This window comes from Myotis daubentonii, chromosome 1 (genome assembly GCF_963259705.1).
Source record: "Myotis daubentonii chromosome 1, mMyoDau2.1, whole genome shotgun sequence".
Taxonomy (NCBI): domain Eukaryota; kingdom Metazoa; phylum Chordata; class Mammalia; order Chiroptera; family Vespertilionidae; genus Myotis; species Myotis daubentonii.
The window spans coordinates 187,227,305-187,243,558 of NC_081840.1; the positions used below are offsets into that span (position 1 = coordinate 187,227,305).

The 16,254-nt window shown below is 36.2% G+C and overlaps 1 protein-coding gene across 8 annotated transcripts in view; it reads left to right on the forward strand.

Annotated features, from left to right (window-relative positions):
* The window catches only part of ANKRD17 (ankyrin repeat domain 17), a 177,527-nt gene extending 164,769 nt beyond the window's left edge, over positions 1-12,758 (forward strand). For 7 of the 8 annotated variants that reach the window (XM_059668945.1, XM_059668955.1, XM_059668996.1 and 4 more), the window contains 5 exons: positions 948-1,145; positions 8,380-8,628; positions 9,672-9,850; positions 10,474-10,638; positions 11,282-12,758. In XM_059668945.1, the coding sequence (XP_059524928.1) occupies positions 948-1,145; positions 8,380-8,628; positions 9,672-9,850; positions 10,474-10,638; positions 11,282-11,341 (851 nt within the window). In that variant the 3' untranslated portion in view covers positions 11,342-12,758. Of the gene's footprint in view, positions 1-947; positions 1,146-4,054; positions 4,313-8,379; positions 8,629-9,671; positions 9,851-10,473; positions 10,639-11,281 lie in introns of those variants that run through there. The other variant, XM_059668979.1, reaches the window with a different exon arrangement.
* Positions 12,759-16,254: the final 3,496 nt, after the last annotated feature.

Genomic DNA, 16,254 nt, shown 5'->3' on the forward strand with positions numbered 1-16,254 from the left:
CCAGCCCCACTCCTGATCGGGGTGGGGGAGGTGATTGTGGGGGGTGGCGCCCGGGGGGAGGGGCCAGGGGGGTTGGCTAGTTGCCCTGCCCTTGATCAGGGTAGGGGAGGCCCATCGGGGGCAGGGGCGGCTGGGGGGAGGGGCCATGGGAGGTTGGCTGGCCACCCCACTCCTGATCTAGACGGTTCACAGGCTGCAGTGGGCGTCACAGCAACCGGTCATTACGGAGTTCTAGTTGCTGGCTTTTTATATGTATAGATAATAAAATATCAACTATTAGAATTATATTTTTCTTGATAATTATTTTTGGAGTTATGTTTATGAAATAGGGGGAAATGGTGGTCAGTGGACAAAGAAGTAAGCAAGGAGACTTTTTAATGTAAAATTTTTTTTAGTTCTAGCTAGTTTGGCTTAGAGCAGTGGTTCTCAACCTTCCTAATGCCGTGGCCCTTTAATACAGTTCCTCATGTTGTGGTGACCCCCAATTTTATTGTTACAAATTAAACATAATTAAAACATAGTGATTAATTACAAAAAAAATATGTAATTAATTATATATGTGTTTCCCGATGGTCTTAGGCGACCCCTGTGAAAGGGTCGTTTGACCCCCAAAGGGGTCGCAACCCACAGGTTGAGAACTGCTGGCTTAGAGGATAGAGTGTCGGCCTGTCTACTGAAGGGTTGTGGGTTTGATTCTGGGCAGGGGCACATGCCTGGGTTGCAGGCTCGATCCCCAGTGGGGGGAGTGCAAGAGGCAGCTGATTGATGATTCTCTCTTATCATTGATGTTTCTATCTCTCCCTTTCCCTCCCTCTCTGAAATCAATAAAAAATATATTTAAAAAATTTTTTATATATTAGGAGAGTTCTTAGAATTTTAAGTTTTTCTAATTGTTTTTCCTGAAGTGGGATAACTTTTATAAATTATGATTATTTTCTCCATTATAGGTATTGTCAATATGGACTCGCCATATGGTTCTGTAACACCTTCTTCTACACATTTGGGAAACTTTGCCTCAAACCTTTCAGGAGGTCAGATGTATGGACCTGGGGCACCCCTTGGAGGAGCACCCGCAGCTGCTAACTTTAATAGACAACATTTTTCCCCACTTAGTTTGTTGACCCCAGGTTCATCAGCATCAAATGGTGAGTAATATACACTGTAATTTCCTAAGAAGACATTTGTGGATATGTTTTTTCTTTTTTTTTTCCTTTCTTTTTAGGGAGAGGGAGAGAAACATCAATAAGAGAAACACCTATCAGCTGCCTACTGTATGCCCCCTACTGGGGATCAAGCCCTGACCAGGAATCAAACCAGTGACCTCTTAGTTCATGGGACAATGCTCAGCCAACTGAGCCACACCGGCCAGGGCAACATATATGTTTTCTTAAAAATAAAAGGATTTAAGTTTTGAAAGTTCAGAATTTTTAACTTTTAAACCTTATCATAATTCTAATACTATAAAAATGTAATTGGGCCCTGAACGGGTGACTCAGTTGGTCTGAGCATCATCCTATACACCAAAAGGTTGCAGGTTTGATCCCTGGTGGGTCACATACAGGAGGCAACCAATCAGTGTTTCTCTCTCTCTTCTTCCTCTCCCTCTAAAACTAATAAACATATCCTCAGGTGAGGATTTTTAAAAAATGTAATTTGTATTCATCTATGGTAGGAAGAATTTCAATAGAATTTCCAAGTTTTTAAATTACTGAAATCAACCTTAATTATATCAAACCTAGAATATTTTATTGACGTTTATAAGAAGGATCTGAGGGTGAAAAATATATCTTACTGTACCACCTATTGATTTATCTTAATACAGCTACCAAGGAGAAAGTTTTCTAACCTTAAAAGTATAAATAATGCCCTGGCCTGTATGTCTCAGTTGGTTAGAGCATTGTCCTGTGTACCGAAGGGTTGTGGGTTCAGTTCCAGTTAGAGCACATACCTAGGTTGCAGGTTCCATCCCTGATGGGAGGCAACCAATCGATGTTTCTCTCTTCCTCTCCCTTCCTCTCTCGCTAAAATTATATATATGATTTTAAAAAAATTCAAAGTATAAACATATGCTTTTTGATTACCTTTAAGTCTCATTTACTGTATTTAATAGCCCAACTGATTTCACATTATGACGTGTATTTTTAACTGTAGTCAGATTTTGGAGGCAGTAATTAGATTTTCAAACTAAGGAAGATCTGTCATAAATAGGGAATTCAAGTCATATTAACAGAATTCTGTAGTAAGGTTATTGGGTTTTTGTGTTTTTAATGTTCTGTGTGAGAATACAGACATCATATTACTTTCTCCTTGAGGAAATTATAGTAAGAACCATTTTTTAAACTATGAATTTTTCCTATGAGTGTTAGAACCCAGGTAAGAGAGCCTGGTTAATAGAATTAAAAAAATTAGCCCAGCTAGTGTAACTCACTGAGCATCAACCCATGCACCATGAGATCTTACAGGTTTGTTCCCAATCAGGGCACATGGCCAGGTTGCAGTCTGAATCCCCAGTAGGGGGTATATAGGAGGCATCCGATAGATGTTGATGTTTCTCTTTCATCAATGTTTCTTTCTCTCTCCCTCTCCCTTCCTCTCTAAACTGGATAAAAACATATTTTTAAAATATTAAATATTAAATATTTAAGAGCATATAAAAGTACATTGCTGGCACTGCCCAGGTTGCTCAGTTAGAGCGTCATCCTAATATGCCAAGGTTTGAGGGTTCAATACCTGGTCAGGGCACATATAAGAATTAACCAATGAATGCATAAATAAGTGGAACAACAAATCGATATTTCTCTATCTATCTATCTATCTATCTATCTATCTCTCTCTCTCTATCTCTCTCTCTCTCTTTACCTTTCTCCCTACCTCCCATCTCCCTTTTCTCTCCTTCCCTCCCTTCTTCTTTCTGTCCCTCCCTTTCCTCTCTCTTTAAAATCAGTCAATAAGTAAAATATTTAAAAAGTGCATTGCCACTTAAAGCATGGCATTGTTAATTTACATGCTGTATAGTTCTTTTGTGTTTGTCAAATAATAGACTGTCATAAAGAAAGAATATTGATTATCCTTGCACAGATGTCACTAAATGAGAATAGTTTAAGAAAGCATTCAAAGTGATTGTGATAGAAACATGCCAGAAATAATGTAAGAAGTATGAAAATAATGTACCAGTATAAGAAGAAAATAATGGGCCCTTCATTCAAAAGACAAATAGATTTCAACAGACAGATCTTCAATTCTACTTAGAACAGGTTTTTTTAGTAATATTATGGACATGCAGTTCTAAAACTACATGGGATATAATGTAGGATTGAGAAATGAATAAATAAATATACTGATGAAGATGTGAGAAGACAGAAGTGTGCAAATGGAGTAAGGCAAGGAAAACCATATGGAATTAGAGGATCAATGTGAATTCATGATTTTTCAGTTACATATGTATTGGATGGAATCATATAAAATTGTCATTTTTCCTCTAGCTCAATCTACTGAAAACAATGAATCAGCAGCAGCAGTGAGCATACTTAGTGTCCAGATCTTCCTGTTAAATAATTTTTTCCACTATAAAAGGCTAGAGCTTCTTGGAGAAATACCTAGGGCATAAGAAGTGTAAGGAGAGCTTTATAGTGTCACAAAGTCTTACCGTGTCAGAAAGTAATTAAGTGCTCAGAATGATAGGGATATGTCAAAAGGAGACGAGAGACAGTTTGAAGGGGTTTCACTGGCCAAATTCAGGACAATTTGACCACCAAAATGAATAATGGCAGCTCATTGGGTAAAGCAATCCATGAGACCATAATGATTATACATAAAATTTTAAGTGCAAGAGAAGGGAACACTATTCCTTAGAATATAATAACTCATAAATTTACAAGGAATTTATAGTCATTATTTTGCAACTTTTAGAATGATTGATTCAGGCACGACCCTCACACTTTTACCTCTGATATTCAATTTTTAATTTGCACTTCCCTTACCTAATATAAATCTAAATATTGTTGCTTTTTACTGACTATTTAGTTTATTTTGTCTGACTCCAACTCTTCTCTAGGCAGTTGGTTCACATGAAAAGAACCCCTTCTTGAGGCCCCACAACAGATTGGTGATGTCTAAGAGCCTCTGCACACCGGATGGGTAGAGGTCACCTGAGACCTTATCTCACTCAAACTGCTAAAGTCTATCCTACCAACACTCAGCCAGTTCGTGCATTGATTACTGATCACTGGCTCTGGTCTGTGAGTTTCAGTCCTTGGCAAATTAGTCAATGGGCCATTTTGACATTTAATCTTATAAAATGTCAGATCAAAAAGCAATAAAAAACCATTACAATTTTGAAAGGAAAAAACTAATTTTAGGTTCACTATGCATGTACATTTTGTGTATAGTTGAAATAACATATCTACAAAACTGACTCTTGTATGTTTCACATTGGTATTTTCTATTCTGTTTCTTTATTTAACCTTTAAAAATTTTTATGCTAGTCATGACCAACCACATTCATCTCATGAATCTATAGTTTAGTAAACACTGAATGAAGAAAATACAGTGTAATTTTCCTGCAGAAACACTTCTTCAGTTTGTAAGTCATATTGCTCTTTCGATTTGAATTCAGAACTCTGTCATTTCAAAGCTGAAGTGTATTTACCATGAATCCAGTGAAGCTTAACCTTCAGAGTACCTCATTTGCAAGGGGCCCTGCCAAGGTCTTTACCTAATTTTCTATTGTTTCTCTGAAAAAGTTTCCCAAGATTGTATAAGGCCCCACAAAACTTCTAAAACCTGTTTTTTCCCCTCCAATTATATAAGCTGGCATATTTTAAAATAACATGGCTCTGAATTAGATTTTGCTGTTTTCTAATCAAAGAAATTATAATAATTAGGCTCTTTTCATGGGAAGGAATGTAGATCTATGGAAGGAATCTCAAGGAAAATGGTGTTTACTTTAAGGCTATGCAGGTCCCTAGTCGGTTTAGCTCAGTGGATAGAATGTTAGCCCTCATTCTGAAGGGTCCCAGGTTTGATTCCTGTTAAGGACGTGTACCTTGGTTGCAGGCTAGATTCCTGGCCCAGGTTAGGGCACTTGCAGGGGGCAGCCAATGGATGTGTCTCTCTCGCATTGATGTTTCTCTCTCTGTGTCTCTCTCCCTTCCTTCCACTCTCTCTAAAAATCAATGGAAAAATATCCTGGGGAGGGGACTAACAATAATAACAAAAAAGATAAGGCTATTTTTAAAAATGTAATTTGTATTCACCTATGGTAGGAAGAATTTCAATAGAATTTCCAAGTTTTTAAATTACTGAAATCAACCTTAATTATATCAAACCTAGAATATTTTATTAACCTTTATAAGAAGGATCTGAGGGGGAAAAATATATCTTACAGTATCACCTATTGATTGTCAGAACCAGCAAGGGTTTGGGACAGCTATTCTTTCCATCTCTTTCTGTAGAGCAGTGGTTCTCATGTGTTGGCTTTATTGTCCTTACCCACCCACCCCTACCCCATCTGCCCTGCTCTTGACTGGACGTTCTCTTTGCATCTGTTGTCCTTTCCTGCTCAGTTTGGAATCTGTTCCCAGAAGTTTCTTACCAGTATGCGGCTTTATCCTGGAATGAAGCTTCAGCAAGTACTTTTGAGAGTTCATAGGGCTCATATTGCACCAGCTTTTTTAGACCTTATTGTGAATCCCTTGCAATCATCCACACATAGGCAAAACTCTCCCAGTTTCACCTATTCTCATTGGCCTGCCCTGCTTTCCTTTTAGTTCCTTTGAATGTTTTATGGTTCTCATATTGCTTCCTTCCATACAGATGCTGATACTACATGAATCTTAAAGCTGTTGGTGATTTGTCCCCATTCACTTGTATCTTTGGATCCACTTTGTCTGTTTTGTTTTACGTTACCCATGTTTTTTGTTTTGACTTGGCTAGCTTAGTAGATTTTTTAAGTTGAATTTTCAAATACTTAAATTGCTTTAAAGATACTTACCTGGATTTTGCATTTTCTTGGTTTGTTAAAAGTAAACGCTGTCAAGTAATGCTATTGGATCCATGACCACACAAGGTGTACTTCAACTTGTCATTAGAGGATAATAGTTTTCTTGGTTCACTTGTATAAATAACTAGAGGCCCAGTGCACAACATTCGTGCACAGGTAGGGTCCCTAGGCCTGGCTGATGATCAGGGCCGATTGGGGTCTTCCTTCCCTGGCTACTGGCTGCCAGTAGTTGGCCTCCCTTCATTCTGCGCCACCCCCTGGTGGTCAGTGCACGTCATATAAGCAATCAAACTTCACAGTCTCCCACTCAAACTCCCAAGGGGACACTTTTCATATCAGCCTTTTATATTCATACTAGAGGCCCAGTGCACGAAATTCATGCACAGGAGGCGGGGGTGGGGGAAGGGGTGTCCCTCAACCCAGCCTGCACCCTCTCCAATCTGGGACATTCCTCTCACAATCCAGGACCACTGGCTCCTAACTGCTTGCCTGCCTGCCTGCCAGCCTGATCGCCCCTGCCAGCCTGATTGATCCCTAACTGCTCCCCTGCTGTCCAGATCACCCACAACTTCCCTCCTCTGCCAGCCCGATTGCCCACAACTGCCCTCCCCTGCCGGCCATCTTGTGGCAGCCATCTTGTGACGTCACATGAGGGCGTGACGCCACCTAGGCTTTTATTATATAGGATAGATAAGCCTATCATGTTCCATGATTTTGGTCCCCAATAATAACAATATCTGTATAATAAGTATAATTTATGAAGTGCTTTCACATTCACTCTTTTTAGTTAATGTCACTATACTCACAGATAGATGATCCTATCAACTTAACCAAAAAATAGACCTCTGCAAGCCTTAGTTAAGATGGACTTGATCTTCACAGTACTTTCCAGTCTATATGATTATAAACTATATATGAGAAGTCTTTTTTAAAACATATTCAGGCTAATCTTATTGAATTGTTCTTTGTCTTCCAAATTCCTGGGGAAGTGCTTCAGAAAATAGAAACATTATGCTTTTGTGTCTGTGTGCATGAATGTAGAAAGAGATTTTTGCAAATTTATTAACTATCTGAATTCCTTTGGGTATACACACACACACACACACACTATATATATATATATATAGTAAAAGAAAGTCAGGTAGTGACAAGCTTTTTCTTGTTTTTTATTTTTTAAATTATAGTTTACAGTCAATGTTAATTTGTATTAGGTTCAGGTATACCGCCTAATAATTTGATATTTTATAAGCATATTAAGATTCTGTGAAGTACTGATTTAAAGAAACTTATTTTTTTCTTCAGCTAGCTTTTCCAGACTTGCTAGATATCTGAGTCCTTTATTTTTTATCATACTACTAGAGGCCCGGTGCATGAATTCATGCAACAGTGGGGTCCCTCGGCCTGGCCTGTGGAATTGGGCCTAAACTGGCTCTCTGACATCCCCCATGGGGTCCCGGATTGCGAGAGGGCACAGGTCAGGCCAAGGGACCCCACCGGTGCATAATCAGAGCCGGGAAGGGATGTGGGACGTTGGCCAGCCGGGAGGGACCGTGAGAGGGCTCCAGGGCATGTCTGGCCCATCTCACTCAGTCCTGATTGGCCAGACCCCAGCAGCAAGCTAACCTACTGGTCAGAGCATCTGCCCCCTAGTAGTCAGTGCACATCATAGCGAGCAGTTGAGCGGCCTTAGCATATCATTAACATATTACGCTTTGATTGTTTGAATGGACGACCAGATGATCAGACACATAGCATACTAGGCTTTTATTATATACTATACCAAGGGCCCTAGCCAATTTGGCTCAGTGGATAGCGTGTCGCCCTCTGGTCAAGGGCATATACCTGGGTTGCAGGCTCTGCCCTGGTCGGGCCTGTGCAGGAGGCAACCAATCGATGTGTTATCTCACATCGATATTTCTGTCTTTCCCTCTCTCTCTTCCATTCTCTCTAAAAATCAATGGAAAAATATCCTCATGATTGGGACTTGTCAAAATAGGCATGATTTTCCCTACCTCCATTTTTTAAAAAATTTAATCATTTTCTTCAGATTGCTCTGGTATATTTTACTCAATGTCAAGGATTAATTAATTTAAATATTAATTAGTTTAATAGTTTATTACATGTATAGTTGCAGCATGTACATCTTCACATTTAATTATCAAATAACGAAATGGAAAAATTCTGCACCACATTGGAAAATGAGTATGAAGTTGTGGAACTATAAATTTTAACACGCATTACTTATTATTTAAACATTTTTCTCATATTTTTCTTCAGGATGTATATTTAAGACATCTTTAGATTTAAGATTTGGTTTTACAAAATGTCATGCTCTATAGATGACATGTATACTATTTCAAAATATCTTTTCTCTCTAGATTCTCCTGCACAGTCAGTATCCTCCGGAGTTCGTGCACCTTCTCCTGCCCCATCATCAGTACCTTTAGGGTCAGAAAAGCCCAGCAACGTCTCTCAGGACAGAAAAGTTCCAGTCCCTATTGGGACTGAACGTTCTGCACGTATCAGGCAAACTGGAACTTCAGCTCCATCTGTTATTGGGAGTAATTTGTCCACATCAGTAGGGCATAGTGGCATCTGGTCTTTTGAAGGGATTGGTGGCAATCAAGGTATGATATGCTTTTCTGCTTACAGGAAATTAAGTAATCATTTTTATTTAAGAGTTCAGAACATTTACTGTTCCCATATTACCTCCCATCAAATTTATCATTGCTTTTTGAAAATAGTCTAATGCAAGCATGTCAAACTCAAAGGCTAACACGGGCCAACTAAACAAGGTTTAAGTTTATGTGGCCTCAAAAAAACAAAAAGCTTCAATTTTCATAGACACATAGGTTTATTTCGATAGAGACATGCTGAATACAAAGGGCTGAAATAAAAGTAATTGTTAACATAAAATAATAGAACATTTTAATAAAAATTAATATTTTTCCTTGAACATTAACTTACCAGACACTAGATAACTGCACAAATTAATAAGTGTAATGCAAATTAACCTATTTTTCTTGTTTTCTGAAAGCAAAATATTTCCTGTTGTGCACACTAAACAAGTCATAATGACATGGCAATCGGCTGCTAAAATATTCGCTGCTAGTATTAATGGAAAGAAATGGTGCGCCTGGACGTAAGGCGCGTAAGGGAAATGAATGCAACACAATTATAGTAATCAGTCATTAGCAAACATTGTAGTTTGTTATTAATAATTACGTATAACAGGATATTGTAAAAATTAAGTTACAAAATTTTTATTAAAATGTTTCTTATATGCCATTATATTGGCTGGGCTGCAAAAATACTCATTGTGGGCTACATGTTTGACATGCTTGATCTAATGTAAGCATATTCTTTTCTTCATTTCATATTAAAGAGATGTTAATATTTCCTTTGAGGTTCGTTAGCCTTCACCCTATGTTGGCTTTTTTTACTTTTGTTTTGTAACACAAAGTGTTTAAGTTATTTTGTTAGAGTATTATATCACTACCTACAAACATAGAAATACTGCAGTAAATATATAAAAAAGAATGTCATTATTCTGAAGGAATTCATAATTTAATGTAGAAAATACTAGAAATATATAAAACATTTTATTTTGCTTTCTTCTGATTTTAAATATCACCATTTATTTTTTCCTGCCTTTTTGTTTTTCCCTCAGACAAAGTTGACTGGTGTAACCCTGGGATGGGAAATCCTATGATTCATAGGCCTATGTCTGATCCAGGAGTGTTTTCACAGCATCAAGCAATGGAGCGAGAGAGTACAGGAATTGTAACTCCTTCTGGTACATTCCATCAGCATGTTCCTGCAGGATACATGGACTTTCCTAAAGTTGGGGTAATGGTGATTTAAATAAACATTTTCATTATTTCCAGATGTTTTTCTTCTTAGTCTTATTTCAATTTCAAGGGAATAAGCATTTGTGGAATGATTTTGGGGCTTCGGCCTACAATTATAGGTCAAAATCTGGCTAAAATATAAATATTTATAAATCTTAATTTTTTTCAGTTCAGAGAAATTTTTGACAAAATATTTTGGATATAGTAGGCTTATGTATATCTAATGCTACAAGAAATCATTATAATGGAAAGTAATTTTTAGATTACCTAGATAACCTACACTTTTCCAAAATGAGGTGAAGTTTTAAATATTAATTTTTTAAAATATATTTTTATTTCAGAGAGGAAGGAAGAGGGAGAGAGAGAGAGAGAGAAACATCAATGATGGGAGACAATCATTGATAGGCTGTGTCCTGCTCGTCCCCTACTGGGAATCGAGCAACCCTGATATGTGCCCTTGACCAGAATCGAACCTGGGACCCTTCAGACCACAGGCCTATGCTCTATCCACTGAGCCAAGCCAGCCAGGGCTCAAATATTAATTTTAGGGCTATTGGTTATATTGGGAAAAGTGATCAGTGACTTGAATGTGCATAATATTTATTTCCCTCCTTTTTTAAGGGTATGCCTTTTTCTGTGTATGGGAATGCAATGATTCCTTCAGTAGCACCTATTCCTGATGGTGCTGCAGGACCCATATTTAATGGCCCTCATGCTGCAGACCCCTCTTGGAACTCCCTAATAAAGATGGTTTCAAGCTCCACAGAAAATAATGGCCCTCAAACGGTAAGGCTGATCATTAAGTGAACATTTATGTATTAGTGTGTATGAGATGCTGGGACAAATAGGATACAGGTAAATCACAGTAGTGAGAGATTATGGTGAATATGGGCAGTTAAGGAAATTTAATATAGCAGAGGGATGTAGAAAATGGTACATAATTTGTGCTGAAATTATGAACGGCATAAAGTATTTCGTTTGGCAGTAGATGGTAATTAAAAGATTTTAAGTTGCCAAGTTTTATAATTTTATAGATCAAAATTTACTAGTTATGAAAAGGGCCATATAGAGGTTATTGAGAGAATCATAAATGTCAAAACTATGTATAATTACAAATTCATAGATACATTGTATATTCTAGTGTTTTTTGGTGTATGTTTAATATATTTGACTCATTTTCCTTCTACAGTCATAAATCTATGTACCCAGGTAATGGTTTTTAAAAAATGATGTTGGATCCTATTTGAGGAATAAGAGGAGAGGCAAGGAAATAATTGGTAAAAGTGGCTTATCATTGCTTTTCTTCATTGTTTTCAAGTATGTTGCAAATTAAATGAGATTTAGCTATTTTAGTCCATAGCTAGAGTTTTATTTTAGTCAATTATATGTTAAATACACATTTAATAAAATGCACCTTCTTTCTTCATAGGTGTGGACTGGACCCTGGGCACCTCACATGAACAGTGTGCATATGAACCAGCTTGGCTGATGAAGATCAGCTTGTTAGCCTGCAGATTCCTTTTCATACAGAGGAAATCACAAGTGGCCGGAAAACTATTTTTATGCTCCCAAATCATTCTACTGATGTGCTTGACTGAAGTGTGTAGGCTTTTTGCAGAAGAACTTACTAACTGACCTATTTTCTGTGAACATTTGTGACTGCCCATTCCCCATCATCATCTGTTTTACCTTAGTTAGCATTTTTCTTACCATTTTCTTTTTTGCTCTCCCTCTTCCCCTTTGGACATAACTTTCTGTTGAAGCTGTTCTTTGGCTGGTTGGTATTAGTACTGTAAACTGCTTCTGAGCAAACACGGAAATTTAGCAAAATTATGTAAACTTGATCCTGAAGTTTTAGAATGGCAAATAAATGTACAATTGTTTACATAACAGAGAAGGCTAAGCAGAAAGTAAATTTCAATATGTCAGTATAGAGGCTCTACTTTATGTAGACTTAAATTAATGTGAGATATGTACCTTCATATTCAGAAATCTGGATGTTTCCTTCATACATTAAACTATTAATAAGCATAACTTTTCTGCTTGTGTAATTTAAGTATAAAGTAAAACAACGGGCATTATCAATGGATGTTTCCCAACATTGGCTTTTTAAGTATCCATATTGCTCTTTTGAATTTGTTTGCAGCAAAGCACGTATAGAAGAAATTTATCACTTTTCTCTGTCTTTTTATTGCCTTGCCACACTTAACTAATGCACACTTCACTCTTTCTTCTCTTCACCTTTATCACTAATACCAGTAAAATTCTCTTACTGCTCATGACATAATTTGTAAACATTTTTAATGTAATGGCTGCTACAGAGACATGGAGCACCTTCATCATCACCTGTGGTTTCTGCTAACCATAAAATATTTAGCCTTTCTGAGAATTTAAAAGCCACCACTGGCTCCCAGTCAGCATATACAAGCTCTTAATGTACTGTTTATTATTAAACAATTCAGTGTACTATTTTATATTGGGTAATACTGATTCTTAACACTGGCTTTCCTGGTCATCCAGAGTCAACATAAAATTCAAATATTCAGTAATATAGGGGAAAGTATTTTCCCCCCAATTTTAAAGGCTTCTTGTTCTCTACACTTGTGTATTATCAGTGAAAAGGATCAACAGCTAACTTGAGGCAAGTAATTAAAGAAATTCTGCACTTGTCATGAAGACAATTTATGGTAGACGTGAATACACAGATTATAAAATAAAGTCTTCTTTTAACCTGTTTATATAGGATACAGGGCCACACTAAACTATTCAGTGGAATTTATTCCATTCACTTGAAACAATAAACAGTAACGTATACAAGAAGAATGTGTTCTACCCTGTCTCATATGGAAAAATAAATTTGTATGGTTGAAATGTAAAAGAAGGTAATCATAAAAGTGAAGTATGTATCAATCTGTGTTTTTTTTTAATTAGACAAATTCCACAGTAGTGAAACAAACTAACTAAAATTCAGATAAATCACCAGCATTGACAGTATTAATAATGATTCCTTGGCTCTTCAATTAAATGAAGAACATTTTTTTTTAACCTCTGGCATGAATAAAGAATAAAAAGGAGATTTCTCAAACATATCCTTGAGGTCTGTAAACAAACATATATTTATTTTGTAATTTAGGGGGTGGTCTTAAAATAGCTAAATTTGTTTTTATATCTGACTGATTGATAACCAAATTTAAAGGAAAGGCTAAATACGACCCTACAAATTAATACAGCTATGAAATAAAATTGTAGCACTTTACTAAGAAAGGGATATAATGCTGTTTAATAGAATGTTTTATATATGACTTTTGGCCCTATCCTTTAATTTTTGGTTAATTTCTTTCCTGTATTAGGGTTATTTTCCAATTAAAATTATCCTGCTAGATAACAGATACCATCCCATATTTATTACAACACATGAGTTCTATTGATTCACAAAACTGAATTTCTTAAAATTCAGTATCTTACTGAAAAAAGAAGAGAAAAAGCCCTATATTAAGTTTCAAGCTCTGATATGGGGATATAGATTGGGATGTTCCATATTTAATTTTGGAGATCGAGCTTATTAATTACAATAACATGCTTTTAGAAACCTATATTAGGAACATTTTTCAAATACATTTTTTATATTTCAGATGTAATGCAGTGCATTTTTATTTGAACATTACAAAGCATTATCTTTTGGGACCATCCAGGACTCCCCCCACCCCCCCTTTTGAAAGTATGTGGTATTTGTAATTGCAGATGACCCAATGTATTTCTTTTCTCTCATTCTTTTAAGAAGTGACTTAAGTCCTGACTGGCATGGCTCAGTGATTAGAACGCACCAAAGAGAGAAGTGTCTCAGATCAAGGGCATGTTCCTGGGATGTAGGTTCTTTCACCTGCCCCAGTCGGGGCGCCTGTGGCAGGCAACCAATCGATGTGTGTCGCTCACAAAGTTACTTAATTCTTCGAAATAACACTTAGGTTAGTTTAGACCTTATATCCCAAAGTAGTTAATATTGCAGTTGTTTTGTAATCTGTTTATAGATTTACTTTAGAAATGATTTTGTTTACCTGTGCCAACAGAATACCCACTTCATGCCTTTCAAACATATTTCAACTTATACCAACATATTCACAAAAATTCATTTTGGTATCTGTTTGAAAGATTATTTTCCCTTTCTGTTTCTCATTACTGTAAAGTTAAATCCTTTTGTTGCTAATTGAAAATGACTTATAGTCATCCACTTAAGAGGTAAAAAGGGGAACTGGAGATAGTTTACTTAATGAGCCTGTCTTGTTCTTTATGAAAATATCATTCTAACTTTTTTTTACTCAAATGACTAAATAGACATTTCATAAAAATTATTTTGCACCCTACATTATTTACTTTATTAAAACAATATAAAGTGTTAGGCTAAATGGAAACTCAAGGTCATTAAACCTCTTAAGATCCTCTGATTTTTTTCAATCTATTTTCATTTTGTTATTTTTCAGAAACATTCCCACAGATCTGGCATTACAGAACAGAACATTTCAAGCATGCTGAAACTTCAAATAGCAAATTTTAAAAATTATTTTGAAATGATTAAAATACCAAAGGAAAACTAATTCATTGGTGTTTTTTTAATTTTTAAAATTGATTTTAGAGAGGAAGGGAGAGGAATAGAGAGAAACATTGATGAGAGAAGAACATCCATAAGCTGCCTCTTGCAGGCCTCCTATTGGGGGTCAAACGCTCCCCAACAATCTGGGTATGCCTGTCAGGGAATTCTAACAGTGAGCTTCTGTTTCATGGGTTGACACTCAACCACTGATCTACACCTGGTCAGGCTAATTCATTGTTTTAAATCACTATATGTAGTCAGTATTCTATTAACCAGGGTAAGTGAACCTGTCCAGATTTCTCTTTAATATTAATGTTTGGTATACTTATGTTACACTCTATAAATCCTGGATTCTCCTGAGTCTCTTTGGAAATATACATCCCATTGATAAATGCTTAAGTCACAATACTCAAGAGCTAGTGTTATTGTGAATTAACTGGTGTTAATTCCAGGTGACTGGAATTTAGCATGACAGCATCATTAAATACTTTAATATAACCTATGTTACCTATATTACACACCTTGATGGATGGCAAATACACCATCACTTGTATGTGGGTAAGTAAGTGAATATAGAGAAAACAGCCACTGTGGCTTTGACAAGAGCAAGAATTACTTCATAATGTGACAGTTGGAATACAGGTTGTGTTCCTAATAGAGATGTTTTTTAAGAGGTTTCGTACTACTGCTTTTAAATGAATCCATACTTCTGAAAGGTAAAAACCAATTTTGCATGCTTAAATGCTTACAAACTAAACATGAGCAAGATTATACAAGAGGATTTTTTTTTCAATAAAGAGAAAGAAGGTAACTACATTAGGTAGTTTTGGTTTTGCAAAGTAAGACCTTAAAGTAGTAAAGAAAAACCTAAATCTGATCCCAGAGATCACTTTAACAATTGCTCATGAAAATAATTTTTTAAATTTCTTTTGTCAAACATTTTAGAAAGCATATTAGGCCTATATTTATATTTTGATCTCCATTCCTTTGTTCAGCACTGAGATAATTTCAGAAGCTGTAGAAAAATACATAATTTAAGGAGCTTAAAGTTTTAAAAATTAGTCATGTGACAATAGTAATAATGATGGGACTAGACTATAAATATAGAACTTAAAAAATGTTTTACTATGTTGCACAAGTTCATTTGCAAAGTGTTAGGGTTAACATGGTTTTGGTTGGTTTGCTCAATATTTGTATGCTCATTTTATACTGTATTCTGCAACTCAAAAGATACAGGGCATCACACTGCTGGATGACTAGAACATACATACACATCAATGCTAATACTTTACTTTTGTATTGGGCTTTAGAATAGACATTTCCCCCCAACTTTCTCTGTGAAGTAGGTAGCAAGTTCTAATCTTCCCCATTATGAGTTAAGAAATGTATGTTTGCACATATGAAATAAATATTTATAAATTTTATTTGGATCACAATATTCAAATGGAACACTTTAAGATGAGACTATGTGACCCCAATGAGTAGCAGCAAAGGTGGGCCTACACTGTTTGAAGAGATCCTAGTCCCTGACTAATAGAAGCACTAATCTCTTAGCTTGTTAAATATAAAAATGACAACAGCCAACACAGCTGTCCAGTGTGAGTGAATAAAAATTACACATTTTTTTGTCAAATCAAAAAATACATTTTTGGTGTGCTGCAGAACTTTAGTTACTAGTTTATATATACCATATATTGGGATATGTATATTTAAACACATTTAAAAATTCATACATAAATTTATCAGTTTGAAGGAAGATAAGATCCAGAGAAGAGTACCTGGTACTGTAGTGGGCAGTTAGACATGAGCAGAGT